A 27,745-nucleotide genomic window follows, 5' to 3' on the forward strand; every position below is an offset into this window, starting at 1 on the left:
GCGGCTCAGACCGTGGGTGCACCAAAAGCTAGACTTAAGCTCAGGGCATGGGTGTTCTGGGGATGGGGCCAGGCCCACCAAGGCCAGACTAGGGGATGGGGCAGGTGGGGTTCCGAAGGCCAAGGAGGAAGCTGGTAAGTGCCCAGTTGGTGTACTGGGCAGGTCTGGAGTTGTAGCGCTGATAGGAAGGAAGGAGTCTTAGATTTGCCTGGAGACTTGGCCCTATCCAGTATCAATTAAGGTGGTTCATAAAACAACGGATGGTTTTCTTGACAGCTGAAAGTCCAAATAACAAGAATTGAGTAACTGAGAATGGTGGTCTTCAGATTGTCCTTGGGAGCTGCAGGGTTCGTGACAACGTCTGGCTGCTGAGGGAAGGCCAGGCCGGGGGCTGCTGCAGCCCACGCAGGTCTTCGGTTTTGTTTCAGATAATAAGGTTCCTGACAAAATTTCATTGGAAATAAGTGGTGTTGAGACAACTGGTCAATCATCTGGGGGAAGGAAAAGGGTTTTGCCCTTTGGTCAGCCATGTTTTTCTTGCCTTTTCTGAGAGGGTTCTAGCCCCCTCAGTTGGGTGTCCCCAAAGGTCAGGAACTCTGACCCTCCCTTCTGTGGATAAAAGGACCTCCAGCTTAGCAGGTCAGCAGGGTTTGGCCTCTGGTTTCTGTGTTTTCACATCCGGCTGAAGGTGGGGGTTGGCGTGCATCTCTTTGATATCCAGCGAGGGGCGCTCTGTGATAGGCTTTTTTCTTTTCATAGAGGGATGTTTGCAACGGGGTAGAGTTGAAATGGGGCCTGTGTTAGCTGACTGTGTATGTGTGTATGTTTTGGAAATGAGGGTGTCCTAGCCCTGGCCAGAGTAGGATATGAGAAAAGCTTTTAGCAACAGGAAGGGGCAAAGTAATACCTTCTGGTTCCCTCACCCCCTGGCACCCAGAGATTTCCCAGAGCTGGCAGTAGCTTCCTATCTCACCGCCACTTTTGCATTCTCTGTGTCTTGTCTAGGTCATAAAAAGGTCATCTGGGGTCATCTTTCCCCTTCTGCAGCAAACGACCAGGGGGACTCACCAGGACCACCCTTAAAAGTGGTTTCTTCTCACGGGCCTCCATTCTGGGGAGCTGTTTTACCCCCTTCCTTAAGCCAACTCCTTCTTGTTCCTTCTGAGGGACAATAGGGGCAGCTGGGGGAGCCTTGGCCCCATCCTTGGCCTGCTTTTCTGGGAAGATGATCTAACCGCCTGCCCCAGTGGTGCCGTCATTAGTGAATGGCTGGGGGAGCAAGTTTGGTGCCGTCAGAATGCCTCAGGCCACCGGAGCAGTGGACTGAGGGGGACAGCCAGGATGGCCCTGGGGCCCTGTCTCACTCCATCTTCTTCAGGGCATCCGGGATGCTCTCAGACAGTGGGGTGAAGCCCAGCAGGAGGATGTGTCTCTCGTAGGCCTTGGTCTGCTTGAACACTGTGTCAGTCCCATGGAGGTGGTCCAGCACCCCCAGCACCCCATAGCACTGGTTGAACCTGGAGGAGAGAGGATGGTGCAGGAGACTGGTGTGCTGTTCTTTTCATTCATGCTAGCCTTACATCTCTAAGCCCTCCTACCCCAAACACCCATCCCCAACATGCTGACCGCCTCCATCAGAACATCCCAGGGAGTTGTGCACATTCCTGGGGCCACTCTGGACTGACAACCTATGCTCTCCTTTTGAAAAGCTATCTGACTCCGCCGCACACAAGTCAGAATGTGTGGCAGAGCTTGGCTTGTTCAGGTTGGTTCAGGGGCCACCTCCATCAGAATCCCCCAGAACATTTAACTAAAACGCAGTTTGCGAGTCCTGCTGCCCCACCCGCTTTGATTCAGCAATGTGCAGCAGAACCCCCAAACCTGAGTTTTATCAAGGTTATCTCAGGTAATTATGGCGCTGGAGATTTGTAGACCACACTTGCAAAAGCCCGGAGGCTTTCAGAGAGACAGTTCCCCTTGTGAGGCGGACATGATAACCACTACACTGAGGAAATAGACAATTCCCCTTGAATTGTGTGCAGTATTCTTAGGTGTACTCAAAGGGCCCAGGACCTAAGTAAAGGTTAAAAACCCACAGCTGCAGGAAGACCCAGTGTTAGGAAGAAGGAATAGAGCAAGGTGATCTGGGTCCAGCATGGTCCTTATTCTGCCAACCTCTAGAACTCTCCCTCCACTAGTACCATCACAAGGAAACTGAAGATACCTGGGTCATGTCTGCTCCTGGAATCTCCAGGAGAGAAAGTGAAGGTTATTGCTCAAGGACCCACAGTGGGGAAAGAGGTCTTACTTGAGATGATGGTAGTCATGGAATTCAGGTGAAGGCAGGAAAGGTAGGTGGTAGCCACAGTGGGAAATGGTGGTGGTGATGAGGGCCAAGGAGAACCACACGGTGATGGAGGACAAGTGGGAGCCCATTATTATGGGACCCACCATCACCGGCAGCATGTTGGAGACCTGCAAGGGGAGGGCTGTTTTGAAGGTGGGTCCCAGGGAGATGGAGGGGACCCAATGGGTGTCCACTTTGCCCCAGGGTGGTACCAGCAGGACTTCTTTGACTCAGATCTGGAGAAGCTGAAAGAGTTGCAGGACCTTGATTCACTGGAGTCCTTCAGCTTTTTAACTTTCAGACAAGTTACTGTTTGAGATAACTTCTGCTGGGCATCTCCCAAAGCCTAGCACAGACTGGGTCAACAATAAATGGTAGCTGGTGAATGGGAAGAAGGGAGAAAGGGCCACTGTGGTCTTAATTCTCTGTGGGAGGACTTTGGGAAGGTGGTTGGGGCCCTCTGCCCTTTGCCTCTGGAGAGGAGACCTCTACTGACCACATGCTCGATAGGGTGGGCGTAGAGAGAGATCACGCCAATGGGAGCTGTCCACTCATGGTGTTTCTTGTGGATTTTCTTGTAAAATGCTGGGTGGTGAAGGAGCCTGGAAAAATAGTTAACAGTTAATAATCTGCCAGTCTCCCTTTTCCCTTTCCCACCAGACCATGAGAAACCAAAGGTAGGAGCTAAGAGTTCCTCCTATGGAGCAAAAGTTGCAAACACATTGGATTGGCACTCAGACCTGCCTTTGCGTTCTAACCCCACCTCTTACGCTGCATAATTGGGGGGTGGGTTTCTTTGCCTCTACCTCAGCTGTACTAGCTGTGGGGATGGCAGGAATGGTGCCCACAAAGAATTCAGTAAGGAAACAAATGGGGAAGCACCCCACTGCTCATGAATGCAGCGGCTTTCTTTGCTGGACGTCCTCTGTCAGTTGCCTCAAGTTGTCAGTCGTGGAACAAACAGTTGGTGTCCACGTTAACTAAGAGGTGGCTTTTGAGGCCAGGTGGTGTTGCTCTGAGGCCTCAATTTCCTCCCTTCCAAGTGAGCCCTGGGAGAGTGAGCAGCCAGCTGTGTCTGGGCCGGGACCAGCTCACCGGTGCGAGTAGTAGAACAGGACTTCCTCAATCAGAGTGAAGATAGCCAGCTCCAGGAGGAACCAGTGGAAGGTGGGTAGCTCTCGGCGGCAGGGGTCTCCCCACAGCTTGAGGATGGGATAGAGGAAGACCAGCATGGGCAGAGAGATCACGCACTGGTTGAAGAGAACTGTGCGGACAGACTGGCGTAGTTTCTCGGCGTCCACCTGCCCAAGGTAAGGAAGGAGGTCTTTCCATTCTAGAAACGGCTTCGCTGTGATCCTCTCACAGGGGGCCCTCACTCTGGGGTGGATGCTCAGTGTGATGTCTGGCCATAGCCAGCAGCCCCCAGCTGCTGCCCAAGCCCTAGGGTGGCCCATCCGGTGATAACCCTGCTTTTGGAAACTCCCTTCTCAGCAGCCTCCAAGTCAGCCTGAGCCTGTCTTCTTCCTGCCAAGTGTCACCACTGTTCTCCCCATTTCTCCAGCCAGGCCCAGACATGCTCCTGACAGGCACTGTAGGGTGCCTCTAGGGTGCTTGGAGAAGGCTGTCAACTCTCAGGTTGATACCCTTTTTCAGCCTTTGAGCCCCTCCTCATCCACAGAGGCTTGACCATATCAGGTGCAGAGATCAAGGTCACCTGCCCCCTCCTGTGGCCCAGCCTCCCTGACCAGGCCCAGAGTGAAGAGAAGATGAGCTAGAGAACTGCCTATCCAGGTCCTGACTAAAGTTCCTGTGACTTGGTCTTCCTGGTTTTCATGGTGGGACTGTCAGGATTGGGACCTGCCTGAGCACTCTGTCCAGGTTTTCTCTGGCAAGCTGGCTCCAAAATCTCTCACCCTCAATACTGGGCCTCAATACTCTAGCCAGCATTTGCCCAAGAATCAGTACCTGACCCTTCCCTTCCTCAGAGCACTGGGGCTCCCTGGAATAGCCGCATGACCACGGGTCACTTCCTGGGTCCTGACAAACTAGTTTGGGGACTGGTCAGAAGGGATTTCTCCCTGAGTTGCCCCCATGAGCTGGAGGGGTTCTGAGTGGTCGTCAGGCTTCAGCTTTGCTCTTCCTCCAGCTTTCTCCAGCACGGCATGGACTAACTGACTCGAATCCACGCTCTAAGCTTTCAGTTCCATCCCACGGTGAAGCCAGGCCAGGCCAGCCTTTTTTGGGAGCACCTGTAGATGAAGCCATACAACCTTCTGGAAACCCTGACCCAGAGGAGGGTGTCACGCATGTTTACTCCTTCAGTGATTCGGCTGATAGGTCTTGAGCACCCTCGACACTGCAGGCGGTGTCCTGTGTGCTGGGAAGCAAGCATGAGCAAAACAAAGGTTCCTCCCCTCCTTGAGTTTCTATTCCTGGCGCCAGTAATCTTAAATAGAATGGTCAGGGTGAGCTTTGTGGAGATGGTGAGATCTAAACAAAGAGAGGAGGAAGGTGAGGGAAAGGAGAGCTGCAGGGGGTCTTCAGGCGAAGGGCACAGCTGGTGAAAGGCTGTCTGCACCTCTCGGGCATCTCTGACTGGAGAGGAGTGTGAGAAGTAGGAGGTGAGGCCAAAATGGTGGGGAGGCGCGAGAGCACAGACGGCCTTGTAGGTCATTGGGAAAACTGGCTTTTCATACAAGGGAAATGCGGGGTCGTGATGGGAAGAGAAGTGACAAACTCTCACAGGATTACTCCAGTCACTGCGCTGACCACAGACTGGAGGAGTAAGACTAGACCGAGAGAGACGAGTGAGAACAGTCCTGTAGGCAGAAGAGAATGACCGCTTGGACCAGTGGGGGTAGTGAAGGGCGGCCCTGCCATGAACTTCCTTCCAGAATGTGGGTGGCAGACTTTGAGGGGATGATCAGAAGTTCTCTTGGGGACATTCTGGATGGGAGATGTCAAAGAGGCCTTTGGCAATCCGAGCCTGGAATTCAGAAGAGAGCCCCGGCTAGAGATAGAAATCTGTGCGCTGTCGGCATATAGACTGTATTTAAAGTCATGACACTGGAAGAGAAAAGTGAGGGAGTGAAGACGGAGGTGGGGAGCAAGGCCTGAACCCCAGGATGCTTAGCATTAAGAGGTGGGGGAGAAGAGGAGTCACCAGAAGGGAGACCGTGAAGGAGCGGCCACTAAGATGGGAGGAGAAGCTGAAAGCCAGGTAGGAGAATATACAACACGAAGGCAGAGACAAGCCCCTGTGAAGACAAGCCTGCTAGGGCTAATGAGAGGAACCTTCGAGAGCGGGGGGGGGGGGGGGGGGGGGTGAGGGCCTGACCTGAGCAGGTTCACACAAGAGGTGAGATGGTGGGTTTGCGGTTATCAGGGAAATACCGGCTGAAGCACTGCAGGCGAATCTGTAATGTCTGGAACTTACTTTCAAATGGTTAAGCTAAAAATGACAGGTGCGTACGTATTTGTATTTCTACATCTACGTAATGCAAATACTGTAAAATGTTTAAAAGTAGCGAATCCAGGCGACATGTGAATGAGTGATCGTCGTACTGCTTTGTTTCAACTTCTGTATCTATGTTTACCATTTTTTGTAATTGCAATATGCTGGCTGAAAAGAGGGGACTGAGGGGAGCTGGAAACCCTACAGACAACTCTTTCAAACAGCCTGGTTGCAGGTACGCTCACGGGCTGAGGTGGAGAGAGCCGGTGGGATCTTTCTTCTGCTTAGTGAAGGAGGAAGCGAGGCTGTCCTCCTGGAGGTCAGGGAAGGAAGTGTTGGGGATGTGAGGAGGGAGGGGAAGATGCAAACAGGCTGTCCAGGGAGCAGGAGAGCAAACAGGGCAGGTGCTGGGCGCCTGTGGAGGCCCACACTGTGGGAGCACCAGACCTGGAGTCTGATGAGAGGGGCCCAGGCTCTGTTTCCTAGTGACACTCTAACCTTGAGCTAGTCATGGCCCCTATCTGAACCTCGGCTTTGGCAGCAGGCAAAAAGACCTTCCCTGTGTTGCTCTCCAACCACTGGAGACTGTCACCATGAATGTGGTCAAGGTGAGTGATACTCTTGAGAGCTCATGTGGCCTGGGGGTGAGAGCATGAGCCCTGGGGGGTCAGAGAGTTGGAGCGTGCATCAGCTACCCATGTCACACCTCAGAGCCTATTTCCTCGTCTGAACCATGAAGGTTAGGACAGTCCCTGGCCTTGAGCATTTACTCCGTGGTGCCTAGTGAGGAGACCACCACGGTCTGACAGATGAAGGGCTCTCAACAGTCCAGCACTGGCTTTGACATCAGCCCCAGCCCAAGCCTGCAAAGCTGGACCCGGAGAAAGCCCCCGGATCGGCCGGCGGGGACAGTCTCAAATGAGCGGAGCCAGCGCACGTGGCCAGTAGCTCTGGTTCAGGAAGAGGCTCTTCTGAAATCCTGGGTCAAGGGCATTATTTTTCACCCATTCTGCTTTCTGGAGCACTGGGCAGTGGCAGAATGCCCTGATGCAGAGATGAGTCACCTAGGCACCTAGGCAGGCATTTAGAAGACGTGTGTGTTCTCTGGGAAGGGAGCCAAAATGTGGTTTCAGGTGGAGCTGGCGAAAGAATCTGGAGTTAAGAATGAACTTGTTGCATAAGAAAAGGCTCCTGGAGGTTGTCACAGCACAAGCGGGAGACTGGGCTGAAGGCCGGTCTAGGGGTGGGGGTGGGAGGGTTGGAGGGGTAGGAGGGGTGCGGGTGTGGGGGGAGGCTCCCTTCCAGTGCCATTAAGTGGAAGACCTGGGTACTGGGTTAGGAGTTCCCTGTAAGCAGGGTCCAGGACTGGCTTCTTGTGGATAAGCTACACACCCGCAGTTGAAGTGAATGACTGGGAAGGAGGACCTGCTTGAAAAGCAGCCCCCGCCCACACATCACATCCCTCTATCCATCGTGGGCCAGCCACTGTGTCAACAGCTGTCCTCCGTGTTTTCGGCATCTGGCCATGGCCATCCCTACCCCGGCCACTGAGGGGGAAGCTGCCTGCTGTCTCTGCACTCAGCCGGGTACCAGGCTGAGCCCATCATTCTGGTTCCCAAAATGCTGATCACAGTGCTGAGGGGCAGCGCAGGCAGGTGCAGAGCCACAGATGGGAATCAGAGGGCCAGGATATTTGTCCTGCCTGGCTGGCTCTGAGATCTGGGGCAGATTACTTCCTCTCTCCAACCTTCTACACAGTAACTTGGCTCGAAGAGGCCATGCTCTCTCCCAGACCCGTGGTGAGCATTCTGAGTGTGGCTTTTGCTTGCGCCCTCTATGCTTTGACCCGGAGAAGCCACTGCCACACTTACTGGTTCATTCTTGCCAACCTGAATTCGGTAGCGGGAGATGAAGTTAGGTTTTCCGGTTGTGTCAACCACCAGCAGAAGCCCGTTGAAGACCCAGAAGAGCAGAACTGGTACTTGGGCGGCACCTGAGGGTAGGGAGCAGAAGGAAACAATCAGGGTACTTCGGGTTCTCACGGCACATGTATTAACGGAACACAAAGGCTGTGTGGTAGATGGTCCCTTGCTGGGGAGGTCTTGGTGCTCCTGGCCAGAGGGTCTTATCTTTAGTCCTGGGGTGACCGACTAGCTGGGGGAGCTTGGCCAGGTCACTTAAGGAGTGTCTCTATTTTCTTAGTTGTAAAATGGAGACCACAAACTTCTAGGTTGTTGAAGATTTAAAAAAAAATTGTTAAATAGAAATAAAATTTATAATAAATATAAAATCCATATAATAATGAATAAACAAACTACAAATAAATTTAGGTTGACAGCTGGGAGTCTGTGCCCACTGAACACTTTATGAATTCCCAAGGGAGGGAGAAGCAGAGGAAGTGCTTGGTAGGACAGGGTTCCTAATGAACACTAGACTAGGAGTCAGTCAGAACCTTAATCCCTATGACCCTATGAACTAAGCAGTGGGAGTTCAGGTATCTAGCCAGCAGTTCCCAAAGTGGAAAACTCATCTCTCAAGGCATCCTTGTTTAAACAGTGTTCATACCCATTTTCTTAGAAAGTCATGGTCCAGAATAGCCTGCTAGCAGCTCTAAGAGAAACCCATTTGACTTGGTTAATTAAGCCCAGCCTTTCCCAATCCTTTTTTACACCCAGGAACTCTATTTTCTCAGAACACCTAAGAACATGATGGCCCTGTACCCATTTGCCCAGGACAGTTTGAATTTACATCAGGCAATCTAGCATAATTATTAACACCACCTCATCTAGTTTCACAAATGTTCCTCTTTGGATGAAAAATTGTACGGCCACCCCACCCATTCACATCCCACAGCACTGATGCTCTGCAGGATACTTTAGCAAACTGGTGATCCACACTTGCAAAATTTAGATAGGGCTTTTTTTTTTTTTTGCTCCACATCCCACTTTCCTGTAGTCATTCTGAGAATCTCTGATCTCTGACTATAAACAAACAAGCACTTTCTTCACTAGGATTGCCACTTATTGGAATAACAATACAATGTTACCTAACTCTTGCACTAGTAACTTTGTCCGTGTTTTGCCGCCTCTTTCTAAATATCCCAAGGGCATTTTACTTAACTCTGAGTCTCTGTACTCTTCTTCCTGTACCCTTCTTGCTCCCACCAGAAACCCCAGTGCTTGCGTCCACTGGGACCTGAAAAACACTTGGCCAGCGCTGTGGGGAAACAGGATTAACACAGGATCCTAGGGAGTAATCTGGCAGTATCCAAAGAAGAGAAGAGCAACAGAAAAGGGCGGGGGGGTGGCGGGGGGTGGGGGGAGAAAAAGAAAAAGGCCACACATGTCCATACACATATATAGCCATTACCACATAAAACAAACAAGCAAACAAACAAACACAATAGAACCCTTAAGGAGCCTGAGTGTCTATTAATAGGGAATGCACTAAACAAATTAGAGTATCTCTATATAACGGACTAGACTGGGCAGCTTAAAATAGTAAAGTCAGTTTATACGAACTGACATGGAAAGATGCCCACAATCTATTCAATGAAAAAAAATAAAATAAAAAAATAGTTGGTATTGTCTAAGCTCAACCATATATCCAATATAGACTCTTCTATATTTATACTAATTTACACTTTATTTATACAACTTATACTAATATATTAACTGTGGTTATTTCTTGGATATGAGTGGGTGACTTTCACTTTATGCTTATTGGAATTGTCTGATGTTTATTTTTAACAATGAACATGTATTTACTTTTATTCTCAGAAATTACATGCTTTCTTAATTTGGAAAAAAAATAATGTTATGCTGGTGGTTGCCTAGCGGGCCAACCATCAAGGTAGTGCCTCCTTGTAGATCCAAAGGCTCCTGAAGGAATACAGAATAAAAGCCCCAACAAGATAAGATCTTGAACTTTTTTCCAGATGTAACACTTAAAATTTGATCTTCTTCATATTTGCTTATCATTGGGGTGAAAGGCAATTTTCCCATCACTGTAACAAACATATATACATACATATATATATATGTGTGTGTGTATATATATATATATATGTGTGTGTGTGTGTGTGTGTGTGTGTGTGTATATGTATGTATATGTATCAAATGTTTTCCCACTACTTCCCCATATATGTTTATAATCTACATTGTTCTTTTCAATGACTCTTCAATGACAGCTTGCACTGAACCTGTCATATTTAATGTTTAGCCTGTTTTCAGAGTTCTTCCAGCTGAAAACAATTGTCAAGGACATTTTATTTGTACTTTTGCTTTGTGACAATTGGCACTTTTTTTTTTTATCTCCCCTTCTAGACTGTGACATAGTTTTTTATTACTATTTTTTTAGAAAAAATTTTTTTTGAGAGACAGTGCACGCGTGGGAGGCAGGGGAAGTGGGGAGAGGAGCAGAGGGAGGAAAGGCAAAGAATCCCAAGCAGACTCCTCACGGGGAACAGAGCCTGAAATCGGGCTCCATCTCAGGACCCTGACATCGTGACCTGAGCCCAAATCAAGAACTGGAGATGCTTAATCGACTGAGCCACCCAGGCACCCCTGTGACATAGTTTTTTAAATGGGATAAACACTTCATCTTAAGTATCTCTATATCCTCCACAAAAATTTGGCAGAGTGACATTAACATTCTTTGCGTGAACGAACTCGTGATTGAGGACATTCACCATTGTCGATAATGCTGATATAAATACCTGTTAACATGTCTTTTTTCTTCCACCACATTTTCTTTGGCTTATTGTGAGTCATTCACAACATCAGTAAATATTAATATTAAGTGACCACTTGTTGTCAAGCCCCAAGAGCTAGATTATACCAGGGATGAGGACACAGTCTCACAGGAGATCAAGCAGCTCTCTGTGCTTGTGGACCCGACATCCAGAAGCAGGACTGGTACTCGAAACATGCATTCATTTTCAGACACACGGTTTGTTTTTAAATTTTTCTATTTTCAGGGGGAGGGGAGTCTCAGGTTCTTTTCTTAGAAATCCTTAGGCAGCCATTTCAGACTGCCTATGATTAGCCCTCTTTGGGATTACCACTGTCATAAAGGTCTTCATTCCTTGGAATAAGGAGCTGAGAAATCTCAAAGTAGCGAAGAAAACCACAGACAAAGAATTAAGCTGTGATCGTGTACCCAAACCCTAAGCACTCACGGTCTGGAAGGCTCACCTATAATGTAGAGGGCCCACTCCTTCCCTTCGAATGTCGACAGCAGCCTCTCCCACTGGGCTTGCCAAAAATAGCCAGAAGCGCCCCAGAATCTCTGAAGATGCCTTGGAAGAGAAGTCATTGAGGTTTCCGGGTGAAGACTGGAGGGTGGACAGTTTCTTACCGCACGCTCCACCTCAGGACCCCCAGCACACTGTCCCCAGGTCGTGAAGGAAAGCTGGCAGCTCACCATGTGACTGAGTTCCAGAAGGCCACGAGCAAGAGAAGGCCAGAGCCCAAGATGAAAGCTGTCCTCCTCATGGAGCCCCAGATGTGTCCCTCCTAGAGGACAAGAAAGTGTCAGGCCCCCGCGAGCCTCCTGCTGTTACAGACCGCTCACAACTAGTCCTGGCAGGGAAGATGTGGGATCCGTATCTCCACCACGTCAGCATCACACATCTGCTGACCTTTCCCCAGCTTCTGTGGGAGGCTCTTCCTTATCAAGAGCTCTGGGGCTGTGGAGGGGTGTGTTCATGAAAATGAGAGTTCAAGGCTGGGGAAGGGAAGGGGATAAGCCCGACTCCAGAGAAACTAGCAGTTCTGTCACCTTGAGAAGGACGGGTAAGCCCTCCCCAGCAGTGAGGCTTCAGCACAGCTCCTCCTGTGGAACAGAGATGCCCGTTCTCGGGGCACGGGAATCACTGGGGAGCTTTTAAAAAAATCCCAGTCCCCAGAGTCCTTCCCTGCCTGATTACATAAGAGTCTCCAGGGTGAGACCTGGGTCTCTCTGTTTCTTTTCTTTTCTTTTCTTTTTTTTTTTTTAAAGCTCCCCAGCTAATTCCAGTGGACAGGCAAGGCAGAGACAGCCAGCACAAAAAGATCTGCAGAAACTGTTCATGGGCCACACCTCTTTCCCCATCCCCATTCCCCTCTTGCTCAGGAAGAAAAAAGAATGAATGAACACATGTTCTGACTTTTAATAATTCCTCTGCTTCTAGTGGGAGGAGCCTGGGCTGCCCCTGCCCAGGATAACGAGCAGTTCTAAGGGAAAGAACGGACCCCTGGCCATCACTGGGCAGTCCCTGACCTAGTCTCGTCCAAAAAGTCTAAAGTAGAGATCATTGCAAACTTGATGGTCAAGCAAACTGCCAGATTTGGAGAAGGAAAATGCTACCGGCTGTGTCACCAATTTCCACTGTACCGTGGACAGAAATGACAAACGTCCCTTCCCTCTCCTATTTCGAAGCCCAGACCGAGTCTGCTTATATCCTTTCCCGGGAGAGAGCTGGCTGGTCCCTGCAGCTGTGTGCCCAAAGTTCTCCTGCAGTCAGTGAGCTGGACCAGGGACACAGGCACAGGGGCCGTTGGCTGCGGGAAGCTGCTCTAACAGGACACCATGTTTTAACTCAGACTTTGGAGCTCTGAAGCAGCAGGCTGTTTGCACTGAGCCGTCTGTTTACCTTCAGCGTTACCTTCTCGCACTTCCGATCGAAAGACCAAAGAGAACAAAGTTATTTTCCGTGGCCGGTGAGAAGTTTTTGAAACTAGTGCCCCTCAGGGTCCTGAGCTCTGGAAATGAACTTTCCCCTCTCTCCTAGAGGGCTGGATGGACCAATCAGGGGAACTTGTTCTTTTAAGCAGGCCATGGAACACTCACCCTCAAGCTTGCCAGACATTTAACTCGGGCTTGGCAATTATTCCTTTTTTAGTATTCAGAGGACCCTTTTCATGAACTTTTCCAGACTCGCTAGGAATTTTTCATTTGCGTGTAATCAGATCAAGCTAAATTAAATCAAAAACCTCAATTTCACATAGAAGAGTAGCTACTTTTTTGGGGGCGAGATTGTGTTATCTCTCTCTGGCAGCCCAAGTGAAAGGACTATAAACAAGCCAAAGGTCTCTGTGCCATGCAAGAGCACAGGGCAGAAGTCAGCTCAGAAGTCAGCTGGGGTCAAGGGTTGGTTCCCAATCCCGGTTTCCAGCCCCCAGTGGGCTTCTCCTATCTCCAGAGCAGTTATAAAAAGGGGTGGTTTCAAAGGCCTGAGGGACGGGGAATTCCTCGGGGCCAAGAGACAATGGGAAGACAGCCATGGGCAAAGGAGTTGAGTTATAAGGCAGCTGGGAATCCAGTGGTCTTTGCCCAGCTACTGAAATGAGCACACCACCAATGTGTCAGCAACCCCTAGACCTTGGTGGAGACCCCAGAAACATAGCACGGGCAGCTATGGAAGGAGCCAGTGGCTGCCTTCTCACTAGCTCCGTGGGTGGGGTGCCGGGAGTTACCTGCTTTGGCTTGTCACTGTGTTGCATTCTTCCAGCTCCTCCCTTCATCTGGAACAAGAAAGCACCAGTGAGTCATGAGGTCATGTTCAGAGGCAACCAAGCAAGTTGACTGACTGAAGAATGTCAAGGGGAATGGCTAGGTGTGGTTTTTCAAAGCTGACTACTGACTAAAACCATCTGGGGAGTCAGATAACCTCTGTCTGGACTCCCACATCTGGAGATGGAATTGGTGTGGGCACAGGTAACACGAATCAGAGTTGGCAGTGGGGGACTCCATCAGCAAGGAAAGGGTTCTCTACAGGAGGAACTGTGACAAATTCTCCCCTGGAATAGCTTTACTCCCTGCCTCAGCACAACCCTGTCTCATTCAGGAGAAAGCTTTTCTCTGTATCTCCACGGCACCCTAACTGCTGATGGCCTACAGCCCCAAGGCACCTGGACTGAAGCCAGGGCCAGGCCCATGATCTGCATGGACAGCTGGTATAACCTCTGTGAACTCAGGCTACCATACACAGGGGCTCTTTTTGTAACACTGACTGAAATGGAAGCATTTTGTAACCTGTTCAACAGGATTTGAATGAATGGTGTATTTACATGCAGGAATCATTAGACAGTGAGTCTGGAAATCTGACACCTTTCTCAAGGTTCTATCATCAATGGGTCTGTCACTTACTGGTTTTATGACCTTGGTCAAAATGTCCTCTCTGAGCCTCGATTTCCTTCGCCATAAAATGAGAATAACAACAGGGTCCCCGGTTGTGTGATCTCTGCTGGGGGACTGTAACGGCCATGAGGATGGGCTCTCTGGTGTGCCCTTCCTGGGGCCTTCGCACAGGACGTGCATAGCCCATGTACACCGAGGGGATGAATCAGAGGATCTGGTTCGTTGGGCCAGTGTTGGCCCAGATGGACCTTGGGAACTCCTACATCGGTCACCTGGGGACTGGTCGAAACCTGGATTTCCAGGCTACGCTCCAAATCAGAGTCTCTTAGGGCAGAGGCTAGGAAACTGCATTTTGGACTTGTTCCTGATGTGGTTCTGGAAGACTTCACTGTCAACCCCGGCTACGTAAGCTATGGGCTGTGGTAAAGGGAATGGCCATCACCTGAGGTCTATGGGGCACAGGCTGGCTCTGGCAAATGTCTTCGCACCCAGTCCTGACTCCCATTCCTTCTTCTTGGCAGAAAGCAGAAGCTAGAAGTTTGCAGTGCTACAGAACGTTACTTCCCTAAGTCGACCCACTGCGGGAGATACCAACGACATCATGAAATCCAACCCACCTAATTTAATCAAACAAGCACGATCCACTGGGACCTACTCGGTACCAGGCCCCATGGCCTTTCATGGGTACTGCAGAGCACACTGGGAAAACCACGGCAAGGACACCACCTTCAAGTTGCTCATAGTCCAGCTGGAAGCAAGCCATTGTAGCAATACAGGCTGAAGTCCAGCAACTGAGAAGAGAATGGCAGGAAAGGCCTCAGGATGGGAGTAGAGAGGAACCGGGGGTGGAGCTGGAACCAAATTCAAGATAGCACAGGCCTATTAAAGTCCTGAACGGAAGAATTATGTTCACCTTCAGCACTACTTTTAACATTCAATGGGGCATTCGTCAACACAATTAGACAAGAGAAAATAAGCAAAGGTAAAGAATTGGGAAGAGAAAGGTAAAATCCTCACTATTTTTGGATGCAGTAGTCCCCTCCTAATTGTGGGGGATACATTCCAAGACCCCCAGAGGGTGCCTGAAGCTGCAGGTGGCACCGAACCATTCTTGTCCTATGCTTTTTCCTATGCACGTATATACCTGTAATAAAGCTTACTTGGCAAGTTAGGCATAATGAGAGATTAGTAACAATAAAATAGAACAGTTATAACAAAATACTGCAATAAGTGATGTGAATGTGAGTGATCTCTCTATCTCATTCTCTCTCAAAAGATCTATGCTATTTATCCTTCCAGGCAGAAATTTTTTTGTCCGCGTTCATACTCCTCATTGCGGCACCCATAGTGAGGACGACACCTGCCACAGATTTGCCTTTGCTCATTGTCACTGCAGTTTGCTCCCAGGCTGCCATGGCATCAACTTTAGGCCTTAACCTCAAGAAATTAATTGCTTGGTTTTTGGTTTTGTTTTTGTTTTTTTAAATTGCTTGGGTTTTCTGATGGGTTGTGTCTTTGGTATGCATTCTTGCAACTTGTGTGTGCCCTTCTGAATGCCCTTTTTAATCTTGGCCTTTTCCAGTAGCTTCCTGGCATTCCTCTTAAGTGTTTTTGCAACAAACTTAAAGTGTTTCTCTGTATCTGAAACAATGCCATGGTTTCTCCAGGAAAATGGCAGCCTGGGACAGTGGCTGGATTTGGTATTTGGGTGGCTGGGGATGGTGCTTGCCCAGAGTTGCCAGCCAGCTTGATTTTGTTGAGTATCTCACTACCTGTCTTATTGCAAAGCTCTAGTAAGTGTGGTGCTAGCACATGAACAGGCAGACATATATAATGCATGAGAAAGTCCAGAAACAGACATATATAGGAATGTAACATATGATAAAAGGAAATCAATGTAAATGCACTTTGAACTGAACAGATGCTGAACCTCCTCTATGATAAGAGAAATGTGAATTAAAACTACAATGAGAGGGGACGTGTAGGTGGCCTAGTCAGCTGAGTGGCGAACTCTTGGTTTTGGCTCAGGTCATCATCTCAGGGTCATGGGACTGAGCCCGGCACCAGGCTCCTCACTCCGTGCAGAGTCTGCTTGTCCCTCTCCCTCCCCACTCTGCTCCTCTCCTCATTCTGTCTCTCTCTCTCAAATAAATAAAACATTTAAAAAAATAAAACTACAATGACAAATTATTTCTCACCCATCAGCAGGGCAACAATCCAACAGTTGGATCACATGCTCTGCTGGTAAGGCTTGAGGGGACTTTAGAATTGTATTTAGGGATGCCTGCATGGCTCCGTCAGTTAAGCGGCTGCCTTCAGCTCAGGTCATGATCCCAGGGTCCTGGATCGAGTCCCATGTTGGGCTCCGTGCTCAGCGGAGAGCCTTCTTCTCCCTTTCCCTCTGCCTATATGTGCTCTCTCTATCTCTCTGAGAAATAAATAAAAACCTCTAAAAAAATAAAAAATAAAATTGTATTTGTTCTCATTTTTTTTAAAGATATTATTTATTTGACAGAGAGAGCACCAGCAGGGGAGCAGCAGAGGGAGAGGGACAACCAGGCTCCATGCTGAACAAGGAGCCCGATGACCCCAGCAGAAGGCAGATGCTTAACCCACTGAGCCACCTGGGTGTACCTCAATAAAGGCATTTAAATTTTAAAAGATAACATGGGGTGCCTGAGTGGCTCAGTTAAGCATCTGCCTTCTACTGGGGTCACGATCCCAGGGTCCTGGGATCAACCCCCACACTGGGCTCCTTGCTCGTGGAGAACCTGCTTTTCCCTCTACCTATTGCTCTCCTTCCTTGTGCTCTCTCTGACAATATCTTAAAAAAAAAAAAAAATGTCTTGGGGCTCCTGGGTGGCTCAGATAGTTAAGCATCTGCCTTCAGGTTAGGTCATGATCTCAAGATCCTGGGATGGAGCCCCACGTTGGGCTCCCAGCTCAGCGGGGAGTCTGATTCTTCCTCTCCCTCTGCCTCACCCACCGCTGGTGCTCTCTCTGTCTCCCAAAGGAATAAATAAAATCCTAAATATATGTCTTTATTGATACACAATTCACATACCATATGATTTACCCATTGAAAATGTGCATTCATTCAGCTTTTAGTATGTTCATAGAGTCGTGCACTCATCACCATGATTCATGTTAGAACATTTTCATTGTCCCAAAGGGAAACCCTGCACCCAATTACTTTCTCCTTCCACCCCGACTCTAGCCCTAAGCATCCAGTGATCCACTCTCTGTCTCTCTCGATTTGCCTATTCTGGACATTTCGGATAAATGGAATCATACACTATGTGGCCCTTTGTGAGCAGCTTCTTTCACTGAGCATGTCTTCAGGGGTCATCTGTGTTATAGCATGGATCACTACTTCATTTTTTGATTGCCAAGTAACATTCTGTTACGTGGATGTATCGTATTTCACTTATCCATTCATCTGTGGGTAGACATCTGGGCTGCTGCCACTCTGTAGTTCTCATGGTCACTCATGCACAAGCTTTTGTATGGACATGTTTTTATTTCGCCTGGATAAATGCCTAGGGGTAGACATGCTGGGCCCTCCAGTTACAACACTGAACCTTTCCAGGAATGTAAAGTGGTTGCACCATTCTACATTTCCAGCAGCAATGTATGAGGGCTCTAATCTTAGATCCTCACCAACACTGTTTATTATCCCTGTGGAAAGGTGTCCTAAGCTGGCTGAAGGGAAGCATTACAGATCATCTGGTCCTGCTCTGTGACTAGAATGAATGAAACTCAATAAAGGAGGACTGACAACCTCTCAGAGTTCATAAATGGCACAGCCAGGATCAGAGCCTGGCTTTCAGTATCTCTAAGGATATTCTATTCTTTTGAGTTTGATTGTTCTCGCTTATCTTATTCTACATGCATGTTGACCAACTATGACCTTAGGAAATACTTCTTCTCTTTGATCACATTTCTTGTAGATTACCTAGGCTGGAGAAAGACAGAAGTGACCTGTGAAGTGCCTTCCAGGGTCTGAGGAATGAGGACAGCAGGAGGAGGTGACATGCAAGCTCCTCACCATCTCACTGGGACAGACAGTATGCAGGAGGGATGCGGTCAGCTCAGAGAAAAAGCTGTCAGGCAGGAATACTGGGACATCTGATATCCCGTCAGGGAGACAGCATCTGATTTAAGGAAAGGAACCAGAGGGCATAGTGTGTAGTCAGCCCAATCCCCACCTAGAGGCAGGAGAAAGAGTTTCAGCCACGCTTTGGCCCCGCCACCGGAGGCCAGCTTCTTTGTCACCCCTGCTCCTTCTTCCAGCTCCCTCTGTTCCAGATGATAGAGGAGAGCCTGTTAGCAGGCCTGCAGGTGTGAACTCTGCCTCACTGTGAGTTCTCATGGAAAGCGATGGAAGAGAAGCAATGGACCGGAGCAAAGCCACCAGCATTTTCTCTTGTCTGACCCGGGATGGCAGCCAGGAGTCCTTTGCTTGCTTGTGTGCTTGTGGGTGCTCTGTAGTCATATTCCTCACCACCCAAGGCTTCCAAAAGGATAGTTGAGCAGGCACTCCAGGACGGGAAGTCAGCCCCAACTGCGGTGAACTCCCCTGCACCCCATCTCGGACAGCACATGTTACTTAATAATCCGGGTGTTAAAGCATTTCCAAAAACTCTCCCTTAAATAACAGTTTTCTCTGTCTGCCCTGTTTTGAGCAGCTCCTGTTGGCCTGATTCCAAGTTTGCTCCACATCCTGCATGTGGTTAGGGGCCCGTTCCAAGAAGTCTCCCTTTACATGGGGATAGATTCTTGGACAAGACAGGGTCATTTTTCAATCTGGCAGCTTGCTGCCTGGAATTCTGAAAAGCACAGAGCTTTCAGCATGAGGAAGGTAGTGGTTCTAGGACCTTTGGGGCTGAGCCAGCCAAGTGTCTTAATGATAAGGAACCAAGGGTCAAAGGAAGCACCTTGAGCTGAGACTCTCAGTGTGTACAAGTTATTTGCAGATGGGCAGAACTTTTCTATCACCTTGGATTTCCATCCTCAGTTCTTGCTGGGAACTGGGAAAGGCTCTGTTGACCCTGTTGAGATAACCATCCCTTCTGGGGAAGGAAACAGAAGGATTGGGTTTATTTGGTAAGCTTCCGGAACTGCTCTGCTGTAGGAACTTCACTTATAAGCCAGAGCCTCATCCTAGCTTTTCCCCCACTTAGCATCACCTATTACCTTTGCCAAGAAGTCGAGAAGCCAATGGGACATGGTCTCTGATTTAGAAACTCATCTGTTCCTTTCAGGGACATTTGTGAAGAGCTTACTTTGTGCAAGGAACCCTGTAGATGCAATGATAAATGAGAAACCCTCATTTACATAAACCCATCATTCCAAAATCTGTATGGAAAGTACTAGGCTAGAAGTCCGCACCAGAGCTAAGAAAATACTGAGCAGGGCAGGAGATCCGGCATACCCAAGAAATCTTTAGAGGACGATGCCCAGATTTTCTCTGCACTCAGACACATGATCTCCAACCTCAAAACTGAAGCTTTTCCTCCTTGATTTCATTTTAGTTTATTCAAGGAATGCTGGGTTTTAGTTAGATCATACTTTTTTTTTTTAAAGATTTTATTTATTTCTTTGACAGAGATCACAAGTAGGCAGAGAGGCAGGCAGAGAGAGAGAGGAAGAGGAAGGCTCCCTGCCGTGCAGGGAGCGCAATGCAGGACTCAATCCCAGGACCCTGAGATCATGACCTGAGCTGAAGGCAGAGGCTTAACCCACTGAGCCACCCAGGTGCCCCTAGATCATACTTTTTAAATCTTTTTTTTTTTTTTTAAGATTTTTATTTATTTATTTGGCAGAGAGAGATCACAAGTAGGCAGAGAGACAGGCAGAAAGAGTCAGAGAAGCATGCTCCCTGCTGAGCAGAGAGCCCGATGCGGGACCCGATCCCAGGACTCTGGGATCATGACCTATCTTGTCAACTATGTTGGGAAAACTGGACAGCTACATGCAAAAGAATGAAACTTGACCACTGTCTTACACCACACACAAAAATAAACTCGAAATGGATTAAAGACCTAAGTTTGAGACATGAAACCATAAAAGCCCTTGAAGAAAGCACAGGCAGTAATTTCTCAGATATTGGCTGTAGCAACTTTTTTCTAGAAAGGTCTCCTGAGGCCAGGGAAACAAAAGCAAAAATAAACTACTGGGGCTACAGCAAAATAAGAAGCTTCTGTCACAGCCAAGCAAACATCAACAAAGCTAAAAAGCAACCTACGGAATGGGAGAAGATATTTGCAAAGGACATATCCTATAAAGGGTCAGTATCCAAAATACATAAAGAAATTAACAAACTCAATGCCCCAAAATGAATAATCCATTTAAAAATGGGCAGAAAACATGGATAGACACTTCTCCAAAAAAGACATCCAGGTGGCCAACAGACACATGAAAAGATGCTCACCATCATTCATTATCAGGGAAATGCAAGTCAAAACTACATTGAGAGATCACCTCACACCTGTCAGAACGGCTAAAATCAACAGTACAAGAAACAACAGGTGTTGGCAGGGATGTGGTCAAAGGGGAGCTCTCTTGCACTGTTGGTGGGAACACAAAGTGGTGCACCCACTGTGGGGAACAGTATGGAGGTTCCTCAAAAAGTTAAAAATAGGGGTGTCTGGGGGGCTCAGTCAGTTAAGTGTCTACCTTCGGATTAGGTCATGATCTCCGGGTCTTGGGATTGAGCCCCAGATCAGGCTTCCTGCTCTCAGTAGGGAGTGGGCTATTCTCTCTCTCTCCCCACCTCTTGCCCTCCCCACTGCTTGTTCTCTCTCTCTCTCTCAAATAAACAAATAAAATCTTTAAAAAAAGAAAAGAAGTTAAAAATAGAACTACCCTGGGGCGCCTGGGTGGACAGTGGGTTAAAGCCTCTGTCTTCAGCTCAGGTCACGATCCCAGGGTCCTGGGATCGAGCCCCACATCGGGATCTCTGCTCAGCAGGGAGCCTGCTTCCCCCTCTCTCTCTGCCTGCCTCTCTGCCTACTTGTGATCTCTGTCTGTCAAATAAATAAATAAAATCTTTAAAAAAAAAAATAGAACTACCCTATGATCCAGCAAATCACACTACTAGGTATTTACCCAAAGAACACAAAAACACTAATTCAAAGGGATACATGTACCCTGATGGTTATAGCAGCGCTATTTCCAATAGCCAAATTATGGAAACAGCCCAAGCATCTATTGATTAATGAATGGATAAAGATGTGGGGTGTGTGTGTATGTACGGAATATATATACTATATATATATATGTATATATATATGGAATAGATAAACTATATATATACCCACGTATGTACACACACACACGTGTACACAGTGGAATATTATTTAGCCATCAAAAAGAGCGAAATCTTGTGATTTGCAACAACGTGGATGGAGCTAGAGAGTATAATGCTACGTGAAATAAATCAGAGAAAGACAAATACCGTATGATTTCACTAGTATGTGGAATGTAAAAAACAAAACAAATGAACACAGGGAGAAAAAAAAGAGAGGGAGGGTAAACCAAGAAACAGACCCTTAGCTATCAAGAATGAGCTGGGTGGAGGCGGCGGCACGGGAGCAACAGGGCACGTGTTGTATGACGTGCTGAGTCAGTACACAGTACGCCTGACATAATATCACCCTGTATGTTAACTAACTGGAACTTGTTTGTTTTTTTTTTTTTTCAACTGAATGGAATTTAAATAAAAACTTAAAAAAAAATAGGAGCACCTGGGTGGCTCAGTCAGTTCAGCATCTGCTTTCAGCTCAGGTCTTGATCCCGGGGACCTGGGACCGAGCCCTGCATCGGTTTCCTTGCTCAGCGGGAGCCTGATTCTCCCTCTCTCCCCTCTGCTCATGCTCTCTCTCGCTCACACTCTTTCTCTCAAATAAATAAATAAAACCTTAAACAAAAAAAAAGAACTTAAAAAAATCAAGATAGATGTATGAGCATGAGTATCACTACTGCCACTGAAGGTATTCCCTACTCCATTATTTCATTCTCCAAAGGAAGCCATGTGCTTTGTATGAATATACAGATGCTCAATTCTACATAGAAATTAGTGCACAGTTCTCCTCTTTGGAAGAAGTAGTATGCTTTTTTGTAACATGCAAAACAAAACTGAGGCAATCCATTTTGGTCCCTCCACGTGTGCCTTTTTGCTTCGGCTGCCGATTAAGCTCGGAGTTAAATTTAATGCTCAAATACACTTTGGAGGATTTTTTTTTTTGATTATACAGTCCTATATAAAAAATGATGTATGTATAAAGATGTTCAATGCGACAGTTTTTAATGGCTAAAGATTAGAAACAATTTAAATGTCCATCAATAGCTGCTGGTTAAGTAAATTATATTGCATCCAATGGTGAAACAATTTTCATCCAGTAAAGGAATAAGGCAACTTTGTGTGTAATCTCCAGAAGTATTAAGTGGGAAAAAAAACAATGCATGGAATATTTGTGTGTGTGTGTGTCCTGTTTAAGTGTGCATGGGATAATACATAGAATATTAGACTACTGCTGGAAGAGTATCTAAGAAACTGTTTACAATGGTGACTTTTGGTGAGGTGAACCGGGCCACTGGGGGACAGGGTAGAAGGAAGGCTTTCCTTTTACTATATGCTGTTTCCTGCCTTTCGAATTTGGTACCATGAGTATGTTTTTACCTATTCAGAAAATTACAGAACTGTTAAAAGTTTTTAAAATAAATTCAATGCCCATTTGTTGGAAACATTTTATTGAAGATTTGTAGAGTAATTAGCTCTCTCTTTAATTAGCTTTCCCTTTCTCAAAAATCAGATTAATTTCAATTCCTTTGAGAAGTCTGTTTCCCCTGAAAGTATAGGCCAACTTTTTCCATATTCATTCTTCAGGATAGAAAGGTCCACAGCTTTCATTAGATTATTAAAGGTAACTCTGATGGAGTCAAGCAGAGAAAGACAATTATCATAGGGTTTCACTTCTATGTGGAACATAAGGAATAGCATAGAGGATACTAGGAGAAGGAAGGGAAAAATGAAGGCGGGGAGGAAATCAGAGGGGGAGACAAACCATGAGACTGTGGACTCTAGGAAACAAACTGAGGGTTTCAGAGGGGAAGGGGGTAGGGGGATGGGGGGCTCCTAGTGGGTATTAAGGAGGGCATGTATTGCAATGAGCGCTGGGTGTTGTACGCAAACAATGAATCATAGAACTCTACATCAAAAAGTAATATACTGTATGGTGACTAACATAACATTAAAAAAAAAGAAGAAGAACCAGTGCTTTGTTTCTTCTTCTCCTTTTTTTGCAGTGACAGGGAGGGGGAGGCAGAGGGGATCAGGAGAAAGGTTAACAACTTTACATGGTCCCAAAGAAGAGCAATAGCAGTAAAGCTTCTGGTTCTTTTTTCTACAGATCACAATTCAGAACAGTACGGAAGGTATTTATTTGTGCCAGATGGTTTCTTATCAGTTTTTACCTATTTGCAGCTGTTCTATTATATATATCCTTTATTGGAAGCTATTTCAAACTCTTTTGAGATGGAGACTGGGTCTAAAGTATAAATAAACAGAACCAGATATTAAAATTAAAAACAAGAACTAAGAGAGATGAGGATGACTGTCTGTACCATGAGACCTTGACCCTGGAAGGAGGCAACTCTGCTTGATTCCAAAGGCAGAGAGAGTCCTGGGGCACCTGGGTGGCCCAGTGGGATAAGTGTCTGCCTCCCGCTCAGGTCATGATCCTAGGGTCCTGGGATCGAGCCCTTCATCAGGCTCCCTGCTCAGCAGAGAGTCTGCTTCTCCCTCTCCCTTTACTCCTCTCTCCACTCATGTGCATACTCTCTCTCTCTCAAATAAATAAATACAGTCTTAAAAAAAAAAAAAAACCCAAACCAACCAAACAAAAAACAAAGGCAGAGTGCTGACGCCCACTGTGTCCATGGGATGGAAACTGAGTGCCACCGGACTGAGTGATGAGAGGCCAATATCTAAGTTCTACCTGGGAACCCTCGGCTCTGGGTAAACCTTCTGGCCAAAGGAAAGGTGACTGTTTATCTTCTGGTGGTGACTATTTATCTTCTGGTGCTGGGAAGGCCTCTTTGGCTGCAGGAATCCCAACATTTTTCTGTCCACCTCTGATCTCAGTGGAGGCAAAGAAGCATTTCTGAATATGTGTTCTTTGGCTAAGCTAATATGCCCACATACTATCTCCCAAGATATTTACATAGGTGACTGACTCCTCTAAGCTGCACAACCCTATATTCTGCTGAATATTTTATGCCAAAGCAGCTTGTTTTCTGTGCCTCTCTACCTGCTGGCAGATGTGTTTTCAGTTTTAAGTGGACAGAGTCTGTGGGAAGGTTCTAGGAAAGTCCCCAAACATGGTAGGCAGATGTGTCTTCAACCACAGAAGTTCCTTAACATTGACTGCCAGTGGGAATGCTCAAGTTAGAGATTTTGGCAAATAAAGCCAATGACAATTATTAATATTTAATATGTTCAGGTGCTATAATCACTCCATTTTTATTGTGCTTTCTCTCTCTGACCTTTTCCTTTACCTTTCTAAAGTCTCCCATCTAACAACTAGACGTGATCTCAGAGGCCTTCAAGTCAGATACTACCGTTTTCCACTGGAAGACATGGGGGCATAGGAAGGTTCAGTGTTCAGCTTCAAATTACATGGGTATTTAGTGGCAGAACTTGATTTCAGTGCTTATTATACCAACTGAGTCTGCAAAAAGTGTAGAATGTGCTGATGTTGTGCATGCAGGGTGGGCATCAGGGTTGTAAAGGAACACAAAGGAATGAGATCAGCCTCTATCAGCCATGAATAATGGATTAGCTACTGTGAGCACGCGCGCCTGTGTTTTAATACCAGAGGGAAAACAGAACATGTTTTCTCTAAAATAGTAATAATTCTTTCAAGAAACCTTTACTGTATGCAAGATACAAAGGTAGCCATAGGGGATAGATACAAAGATGAATAGGAGATGCTTCTTGCCCTATTTAATAAAGTAATACTTTGATTTTAATAAAGTATAGCTTTGATTTTTCAAGCGAGAAAGTATGTAGGAGGAGAATATGAAATTGCATAGGATGGGAATGCATTTAGGGAAGAGAAAGAAAGAAAGTCACCAAAGAAAAATACTTCGTACCAATGAACTGATTCCCCTTTAAAGGGAATTTGATACATATTGTGAGATTATCCAAATTAGGTACGTTTTAAGTATGGTTCTTTTGAAAGCAGATTATCCAAATTAGATACTTTTTAAGTATGGTTCTTTTGATTCTGACTATACAAGCTATTTATTACAGAATTCTCGGTCTAGGAAAATGATACAGTGAGGCTAAAGCTGATGTTCATGACCTTGAGAATCTGAATACAGACAAGAGACAGAACAGAGGAATGGGGTGAGGGTGGGGGTAGAGACTTTAAGTTTTTTCTGCAGCCTGATACTTTCAGATTTTTTTTTTAAAGCTTTTATTTATTTGTCAGAGAGAGAGGGAGAGAGAGAGCGCACAAGCAGGGGGAGGCAGGCAAAGGGAGAAAAAGGGTCCCTGCTGAGCAGGGAGCCATGCGGAACTCTATCCCAGGACCCTGGGATCATGACCTAAGCCACAGGCAGACGCCTAACAGACTGAGTCACCCAGGTGTCCCTCTTTCAGATTCTAGGTCCCTGAATATTCTGCATGGTTGATGAGGGTTCCCATTTTATAGGCGTAAGATATACCATCTTTACATGACTATGTACTGTTTCTTTGTAAACATACTGTGAAATTATTAGAATTATTTACTTTCAAAGGAGAAAAAAGGACAAAATGAGACCTCGTTGATTGTCTAATCCACCGCTTCTATTTTATAAGCAAAGATTAGCCTCAATGAGCAGAACTGACTTACTCCAAACTCCACAGTCTCTGGGAAAATCCAGGCTTCCTGAGACTTCGCTGGGCACCGAGTGTGTGTTTGGAAGAGCACAAATTCTCTTTCGTAAATGGGAAATGACATCGGGAGAGAGCGACCAACAGGAGGACAAGAACTCCTACCACCTCAGCCTCTGCTCTTAGGCTGTTCATCCTCTTGGAAAAAGCTGAGCGGGCCTTCTCTAGGGGTGAGGACACTGACCCGAAATGTAGTTGCCCAGCTTAAAGCCTGTGGTGAGGAAGATTTGACGAGCTGCTGTGACCAAGGTCTGCGCACAAGTGAGGCTTTTGTAGATGAAAAGATTCTCACTCCAGAAGACGAAATGCCCGATAGAAAGATGAGACTCCGAGCCAAGAGACTCAGGATTGTTCTACCAACGTTCCCTTCCCTGCCTTTTCTACGGGGTATGTGTATCGTTTAAGAATGGCCTATCCTGCCTGATAGCGTGCCTGTGAAAATGAGCCTGCCTGTTTGTTTACTGTGAGGTCCACAAACCTACCATGTGGCAGACACTCAGTATCTGTTAAATAAAGGAAAGAAGGAGAACTGAATAAAAAGCACTGTGTTGTGGCGCCTGGGTGGCTCAGTGGGTTAAAGCTTCTGCCTTCAGCTCAGGTCATGATCTCGGGGTCTTGGGATCGAGCCCCGCATTGGGCTCTCTGCTTAGGGGGAGCCTGCTTCCTCCTCTCTCTCTCTGCCTACTTGTGATCTCTGTTTGTCAAATAAATAAACAAAATCTTAAACAACAACAAAAAAAAAGCACTGTGTTTTGCCCTCAGAAGTTGTCCAATATTTGGTTTCAAGGTATCAGCACCTTTTCCTGGGACTAAGGCCTTTTCTTTCCATGGCCAGAGGCTGAAGTTCAGAGCTTTTCCATTTTATCAAATTGATTTCAGAATCATGATCTCTCAACGTAAGAGATGTGGTTGGAACTGCGCATGGAACTGAAGCAAACCACAGTCTGTATCCTGTCTTGCTTGCCTGAAGCCCCAAAGGGCCCGTATGAGCCCCTGGAAACTACCAGCCTTATTGTTCATCCCCATCGACGCCGCACACAGACTGCATCCTCTCACCCAGGAAGCTTTGTGGGAGTCCTTCCCGGGAACTACGGAACGGCCAGTAATTCTGAGATCACTGGAACATCTTTGTATGTAGCAACAAGACAGCTTGGACATGGTTGCCCATCTCTAGCTCACACCTTGATCTTGTTTTAAGACCGTTAAAATTGGCTGTGTGCCTTCCAGGTGATCCGACAGTTCAGAGAAGCAGTTTGTGGCTTCCCCGACAGACTCGCAGTTGGCTTTTCCTCTTCAGAGTTCTGACTTGAGAGTTTGCCCTTTATACACAGGGTTGTAAAGCCAAACCCTGCCCATCTGACAGGACGGACTATCAGGTGCTAGTCGGACAAGAGGACAGAGGAGAGGATGGCACAAAGGCAGAGTCTGCAGACATCAGCAAGGGCCTTGTCGGGGGCTCTAGGCGGCAAGAAGACGGCCCAGATCAACGATCAGAGGCAAATCTCACCTGTTTTGTACATGGGGGAGGACAGAGAGGGAGCAGAGGGGGAGAAGAACGCACTTTATCTTTCTTTAAGGGAATTCGGAAGCACCCAGGCGGTGGCGAACACCTCCCTCCCCGGCAGTTCCCGCTCACCTCTGCAGGGGCCCGTGTCCCAGCTCCTCCGAGGTCCCGGTCCACAGCCCACGCTCGCCTCCCCTTCTCCTCGGGCCCCTACCTGCGCGGCTGCTGTCACTGCGCGGCTGCCCAGCCTCTCGGCTCCTCGGTGGCTCGGGGAGGCCGGTCACAGTGATCGAGTTACGGAGCAGCCGACTGGCTCGGGCCAGGCACGTGACGAGAGAAAAAGTTTGGGTCTGCGTAGACTGGAGACAAAAAAACAGC

General features: G+C 47.3%; 1 protein-coding gene across 3 annotated transcripts; it reads right to left on the minus strand.

Annotated features, from left to right (window-relative positions):
• Positions 1-728: 728 nt before the first annotated feature.
• Positions 729-27,702, minus strand: FAXDC2 (fatty acid hydroxylase domain containing 2). Of its 3 annotated transcripts, none has more exons than XM_032851636.1 (10): positions 27,500-27,702; positions 17,971-18,076; positions 13,259-13,306; positions 11,226-11,317; positions 10,997-11,100; positions 7,691-7,794; positions 3,443-3,648; positions 2,844-2,949; positions 2,309-2,475; positions 729-1,517 (listed from the first exon to the last, which is right to left on the minus strand). In XM_032851636.1, the coding sequence occupies exons 2-10, from the start codon at positions 17,971-17,973 to the stop codon at positions 1,361-1,363; spliced, it is 987 nt and encodes a 328-aa protein (XP_032707527.1). In that variant the 5' UTR covers positions 17,974-18,076; positions 27,500-27,702; the 3' UTR covers positions 729-1,360. The 3 variants fall into 3 exon arrangements, with proteins under 3 accessions (XP_032707527.1, XP_032707525.1, XP_032707526.1); XM_032851634.1 differs by having other exon boundaries at positions 7,673-7,794; positions 27,500-27,693; XM_032851635.1 differs by lacking the exon at positions 17,971-18,076 and having other exon boundaries at positions 7,673-7,794; positions 27,500-27,693.
• Positions 27,703-27,745: the final 43 nt, after the last annotated feature.

This window comes from Lontra canadensis, unplaced genomic scaffold (genome assembly GCF_010015895.1).
Source record: "Lontra canadensis isolate GAN:19392208 unplaced genomic scaffold, GSC_riverotter_1.0 scaffold5, whole genome shotgun sequence".
Lineage (NCBI taxonomy): Eukaryota > Metazoa > Chordata > Mammalia > Carnivora > Mustelidae > Lontra > Lontra canadensis.

Excerpts from the sequence above, each read along its gene's own strand:
- FAXDC2 (XM_032851634.1), bottom strand. Across the intron at positions 11,101-11,225 it reads TTCTGGAACTCAGTCACATG|GCATCTTCAGAGATTCTGGG; the intron begins GTGAGCTGCCAG and ends TTCTCTTCCAAG. Across the intron at positions 2,950-3,442 it reads CTGTTCTACTACTCGCACCG|GCTCCTTCACCACCCAGCAT; the intron begins GTGAGCTGGTCC and ends CTATTTTTCCAG.